The sequence below is a fragment of the Ranitomeya variabilis genome, chromosome 4 (genome assembly GCF_051348905.1).
Source record: "Ranitomeya variabilis isolate aRanVar5 chromosome 4, aRanVar5.hap1, whole genome shotgun sequence".
NCBI lineage: Eukaryota > Metazoa > Chordata > Amphibia > Anura > Dendrobatidae > Ranitomeya > Ranitomeya variabilis.
In genome coordinates, this window is record NC_135235.1 from 204,913,705 (window position 1) to 204,920,639 (window position 6,935).

Consider the following 6,935-nt stretch of genomic DNA (forward strand, 5'->3'; position numbering starts at 1 on the left):
TACAATCTTATTGCTGCAGTTTTTATTTTTAATTTTTGTGAAAGTGTGACAAAGTCAGTTCTGCTACATATAGACTTGTCCATGAACAATTATTTATTCCGGATGGGATCTGAATTGATGTCATATTTTATCTATCAGCAGCAAATAACTAGAAGGGTCCTTAGATTTAGGAAACAATGAACAGAATGTTTCGTGCTCGGGAGCAAAAATTTATATTATTGCACCTGATTTTATTGTACCTGATAGTATTGCACCTTATATTGTCAGATCAGAGGAAATAAATGACAATTTTGGCTCCGCTTACCACCAAAAATTGAAATAATGAAAGAACAACAGCATTTAGGTATAAAAGTCATATAGTTTACTTTTCTCATATAGCAATATTCTGTACATGTGTTTGCAAAACGTCATAGAAAACTGTACATGCATAGTTATAGGAAGAAAAAAAATACTTTTTATCTCTCCAAAAGGAGACATACGTATAGCCTCTGGAACCGTTTCCTAGCCAGTATTATGGCTTAACATTGGAGTACTTCCAACATGTTATATAAATATATAACTTATTTTAATGTTTTCTTATGTTACATAGTTGCTGTACAATAATGGTGGAATATATATCAAAATATTTATAAAAAAAAAGAAAAAAACAGTGCAAAAAAAACATGAATACACAAACAAGAATGCTACATAAAGAGAAAACACAAAAATGTCTGTACACGTCTATCGGTTTGCATAAGCTAAACCAGGGGTTTATCATCCCTTAGCTCTTTCCCTGTGTTGCTCAACTACAACTCCCAATAGCTCCAAAAAAATAATAAAAAATAATGAAAAAAAAAATAAACAAAATTGGGTTGTAGTGTGGCAGAACCTGGAAAGCTGAAGGGTGAAGAGTCCCAAGCTACATTCACAGCACTGACACAAGACAGGACACCACCCTGCCAGCTTGGCATTCTCCCCTTTAGCAAGAAAAAAAATAAAAAATAAAAAAATAAAAGAGCCAGTACAGACATCCAAGTGTGCGGATAGAGTGCGTGCAATATTAGGAAGTCCTCATCCCCTTGTGGATTTTTTTTTTTTGACACGTCCACATCCAAGGCTGGCGAATTGCGACGATGCAAAATCTTAGAATTCTGGGGTTAAGTCTTGCACGCAGACTTCTTTTCCTCCCTTCATTCCTTGGGCTGGTAAGGGATTTGTTTCTTCAAGTCCTTGATTATTAAAGAAAAAAAAAAAAAAGACCTAAAAATGTAAAGAAAAAAACAATTATTATACAACCCAAAGACATGGTGGTGCTCAGTTACAGGGAGAGGTTAGTGGCGCACAGCTGAGCCCCCCTCCCTTCTTCCATAGCTCTCAGCCATTAGAAGACCCTGCCCTTGTTTATCTTGTGAGCAGTCTCTCCCCCTCCCCCACCTTCTTCCCCTCTCCTAACCCCCCTTTCCCGCCAGTACAGCTTGTTTTGTAACTTTTTTTTTTTCTTTTCGTTAAAGAACTTTCCAAGGAGGAGCTAAAACAGATTGAGTAACACTGCCTGGAAAAAAAAAAATCACCCTATCATGTGCACAGTCACCAACTCCCACTTTCTACAACCAAAACAACCTAAGGAACACAACTTTGCACTTCTGCAATTTGCTTACAACCTACTCTCTCCACCCTCCCTACCCGAAAGAAAAAAAAACAAAAACTTAACTGTCCTTAGGTCACATTAGTCATAAACAACCCAAGATGGAAATAAAAAAAGAACACCCCAAAAATGGAGAGAATAAAAACACAACCCAAGATGGAAAGAATAAAAAAACAACCCAAAAATAGAGAGAATAAAAACAACCCAAGATGAAAAGAATAAAAAAACAACTCCTCAAAAATGGAGAGAATAAAAACAACCCAAGATGGAAAGAAGAACAACAACAACCCAAGATGGAAAGAAGAAGAACAACAAACCAAAATGGAGACAAAATCAACAACAACCCAAGATGGAGACAATTAAAAATAAAACAACTCACCAAAATATTCATCTGATCTTTTTCCTAGGGGTCTGCTCCAAAGTGCAAAAAGGGTGGTGGGCAACTTTCATGTTGTCAGCCTTGGGGGCTTGTATTCTCTTCCTCTTGGGGAAGTAATCTAAATCAAAGCAGGGAATGACAAGGTTAGAGGAGAGGAAGGAGTAATGCTAAAGGATGATACATCTCAGGTAAACACAAGGGTCATCCATGATACAATGTTGCTGTTGTGCCAGCTTGTAGTAAAGCATTGACTAGTGGAGCTTACCAGTAATGGAAGTGCTGATCTCCCTCTTTCTGAGAAGGGATGAAGTGGAGGTCTTAGATGGCCCTTTAACTCCTTGGCATTTCTTGACAGCCTTGTCTGCGTTCTCCTTTGCGCACTCCTTTTTTTCCTGCACGGTCTCAGCTGGTGACTCCTCCACTGTTGGCACAAGGAGCCTAATACTTGGTTGCCTGGCACTGTCAGGGCACAGTTTGCTCTCCCTGTAAAAACTTGGCATTTCTGTGCTTTCCAAAGGCTCCCAACAAAAAGTCCCCTTTAGTGGTGTCCCAGAATCAAAATCAAAGTTCCATCTTTGACAGTCAGACGCTTGGATCTCCTTGAGTTGCCTCTTCAGCTCAGATCTCAGCTCATCGTGATCGATGGGGCCAAACAAACTTCTGCAAACTCCCCTTCCACTGGCACCCATGATGCCCATCCTGGGCAGCAGTAAGGCTGGCATGCTGTCCTCCTGCAGAGCAAGGTTTGCCATCACTGTTGTTGATGTTTACTAGTCAGCAGTAGTAGTAAGTGTAAAGGCTTGAGTGCTCGCTGGATATGTCTGGGCAGGGATTGGGAAGCTTATATAGAAAGGGAGCAGGAGTGGAGACGAGGAGGAGGCAGAAGAGGAGGAGATTGGTAGTGACTAGAGGAAAACACTCTGATGACTGGGCAGGGACTGGAGGGAGGAGGTCTGGCTGGAGAGCTCCTTTCTTTACCTTTTAGGTTTCCAACAAGGGTGGAGTTCCAGATCAGGTTAAAAAAAAATATATAAAAACAAAAACCTATTTCCCCTCCTCCCTTGCAATCCACTGCCAACTCTACTCCCCATTCACTATGCAGAAAGAGGAAGGCTCCCAAGTCAAGGGGGCTGCAACATTACTTCTTATGGAGAGAAGAGGGGGGTAGTAACATTGACTTATAAACTGTAAGTGATATTTTCTCCTTTGTCTACTCTACTCTCCTACCCTGCATTATTCCAGCTTCCTGAGTGCATCCCAAAGGGCATCATTCTATCCCCCTGTGGATTTGACTCTATTTAACCCATTCTGCTGCAGGGCTTAATAAAGAACTAGATTATTCCCTGCTGATAGAAAATGCTGCAGACAATTATAGGAAAGGAAAAAAAAAAAAAAAAACAGATGGTGCCCAGTGCATAAGAATAAAATCCTGGACAGTCAGGTGTCTCCCTTTATACATGTGTAGGTTAGGGATCATTAATTGTATCATCTGAGCAAGATCCTCTCTATTTACACTTAGATGTTTATTTATAAGACACAAATGTAGCAGATACATGGGTGATACGTTGTTTCTGCAGAATGAGAACTGTTGAGATAATGCACTTCAGATCTGTGTAATTGCACAGGTTTATAGAAAATACAAGGTTTTTCTTGACAAATGGTGCTATAAAAATTAATAATAATAATAAATAAATGAGCACAATGAGTTTTGATAAAAAGTTACATCGCACCCTAAAAACTCATTATGTAGCCTGTTCATATATTTATAACACATTGCTTATCAAATTAAAACTGGCGACAATAAATGGGGAGAAAAAGGCGGCTTGGGGCGATATGGTGATTTTTGGCCGCGACGTGGAGCATTCTAATGCAAAGGATTGGGGTCTGCAAGCTACAGCAATAGGAGGTGCAAAACGGTCGGAACCGCGACTTGTTTGTCACGGCTGCGGGGGAGGGGGGGGGAATTCACAGTCCAAACCATGTAACTGCAAAAAAAAAAAAAAAATTAAATTAAATATAAAATAAAAATCACAACACAAACATTGACAATATGATCCTGAACAGTATTTTTTTGCATACCAGAAAAATCATTATAGACGTCTGAGGACAGGCTATCAGTGTTTGATTGGTGACCCCATCTTTCCTAATAAGTAATCTAGTTATATTAGCCAACTGGGCGTGGTCACCAGTAGCAGATCAAGGGCCACGCCCACTTGGTAAACACATAAATTGATGAAAAGGTCATATCTCCGAAATGGAAAAACATCACCGGATTCAGGAGAAAAGTGGCAAACAAAAAACATAAATAAAAAAAAAAATATATATATATATATCTCAAAATTGAACTGCTTCAATTTGCATTGGAGAAAGCACAAAATCACACATGCAAATGCAATCAAACATCTTTTCTTCTGACTCTGCATTGCATTGTTCCTCCATTATTATTCCTGGAAATGCATGAATAAATTGACAAGTGGGTGTTACCAATTTGGATGGCGTCTCTGCACAGTGTGACTGAGAAGGGAAACATCCTTCTGGACTGGATGAGGCAAAAGACGACGGCGGACACTCGTGAGCTACATAGACACTCACTTCTGCAATCTTTCCACCATGTCTGCGGACTTGCCCAGGCACCTCTCTCCGTTACAGCTGCGGGGACTCAAACACATTTTTCAAGCACGCTGAAGACACAGGGTTAGCACCCGAGAATGCTCAGATAACACCTTATCCCAGCACATTCGCTCATCACTAGTGGCCAAATCTCAGCATTGGAAAGTCACAGGAACAAAAAAAAAAACTCCATACTTTAGGAGAATGGCGGCATTTCAAGTTTGCACTGGGACAGCACACGGACTCCATGCAAGTGTAGTCAATGGGTCAAAGAGCTTTTCTTACGACTCTGCATTGTGCTGTTCCTCTGTTATTCTTCCTGGAAATGTATGACTAAACTGACAACTGTGAGTCCACCTTTTTTTTTTTAATTGACAAGTGGGTGTAGCAATGCTCCACAGACAAATATTACACTAGTCCTTTTTAAAAGTGCCAACATGTGGCATAATCTGGAGAGATTTTATTGTATGGATTTACTGTGAAATGTTCCAGTTGCTTTTTATTAAACATTTATAATTTTATGTCCCCATTCAGGTCATGTAAAGCCATCAGCTGTACCTACAATAGACCCTACAGATAATCTAGTGAGTTATTATTATATATATTTTTAAATAATGAAATATATAATAAATTAAATAAAATTATTTAACAATAAATAAAATGACATATATGATATAATGAATAAATATTTATAATAAAAATAAATTGAAGTTTGAAATCTAAAAAATAAATATAAATGAAATATTTATAATAAAAATAAAATAAATATAATATGAAATATTTATAATACAAATGAAATATATAAATGAAATATGTATAATAAAATAATTCAACAAAATAAATGAAATATTTATGATAAAAAATGAAGTATTTAAAAAAAAATTATAATAAATAAAAATGAAATATCTGAAAAATATAAATAAAATGAAATAAAAAAATGAAATTTTAAATAAAAAATAAAATGAAATAGTTGAAAAAATAGTAAAAATAAAAAAAAGTAAACATATTTAGAATAAAATATAAAATGAAGTATTTATAATAAAAAAATAAATAAAATGAAATAATATAGCGGCAACATATTCAGCAGCACTTTAATGATTAATGAGAACAGAAAATCCAGTAACTGTGTAGGGCCTCATCCTCTGAATACATGATCACTTGTACCTTACAGGCCCCTTTTTTCTATATTTTCCCATTTGTGTGACTAATGATGGCGGGGGCCCAGCGGTGGCTCTTAGATGGCCATGTCTTATTATAATACATATACAGGCCCTGCTCTTGGGTGGAGGAGGCTGCGGTGTAATTGGAATCCTGCAGAAGACAGCACGTTCCTGCAGCCAAGTGCGTGTGTATGGGGAGGAGAGCGAGGAATAAAGAGGGTGTAATGAGATGGAAAGAGGATATCTGGCTAAGAAAGCCCAAAAAAGGCCCATTTGGCAATGTTTGCCCATAGGGAATCAATGAGGAGAGTCGCCCACCCAATCCCCCTATAATTTACTGGTTGCATATTAAGCCAAGGTGGTTATGGTTTATAATATTGGGCCACCAAATACCAACCCTGTTTTTTTTATCACCCTTTCACCCCTGACAAAGACTTATGAGAGGTTCATATGACCTGCAATAGACATTTAACCCAGGGGTTTTTGGAAGCTTTTAGGGTTGCCCTCTGTGGCAGATGGACAGGGGACAATACAGGATTGAGATGACCTCCTCCTCCCCCCCACTACCATGACACCCGGATTTCTGAAGAATACCACAGCTGATTGTCCATGGTGGTGATGACCTGATGGTCATCGCACCATTTGACAGCTCCAATACAACTTACTTAGTTTATTGCGGTTTAATTGATGCGATACGCAAGAATAGAAAGCGAGGGTCAGTTATATAGATGCCCCTGCTGTGCGCCTGTGGTCAACTCCATAGGGTGATTTTTAGGTGAATTTAAAAAAATATATATTTATTTTTATTTTTTTTTGTTGTTGTTAATAATAATAATTTTATTGTTTTTATATCAGATCTCAAATTTGAGCTGATACAAAAAGAACGCTCAGGGCTGCGATCTTCTTGCATGGGCCATAAAAATATTTATTCCATCAGTATAGTAGTATGCATAAAAGACTAGCTCTAAAAGGGCTAGTCATTACTGGACGTGGACTATCCCTCTAACATGCCCCCAATGTGCTGTATGAAATTAAAAAAATTAAAAAAATATAAGTCATAAAATAAAAATGATATAAAATATAATCATAATAAAAATAATAAAATAATGTTAAATAATAATAATATAAAATAAAAATATAAAATAATCATAATAATAAAATG

The 6,935-nt window shown here is 37.4% G+C and overlaps 1 protein-coding gene across 1 annotated transcript; it reads right to left on the minus strand.

Moving 5' to 3' along the window:
* Positions 1-338: 338 nt before the first annotated feature.
* On the minus strand, positions 339-3,988 carry LOC143770259 (uncharacterized). The gene is made up of 3 exons (XM_077259725.1): positions 2,269-3,988; positions 2,004-2,121; positions 339-1,239 (listed from the first exon to the last, which is right to left on the minus strand). The coding sequence occupies exons 1-2, from the start codon at positions 2,753-2,755 to the stop codon at positions 2,012-2,014; spliced, it is 597 nt and encodes a 198-aa protein (XP_077115840.1). The 5' UTR covers positions 2,756-3,988; the 3' UTR covers positions 339-1,239; positions 2,004-2,011.
* Between the last annotated feature and the right edge of the window lie 2,947 nt (positions 3,989-6,935).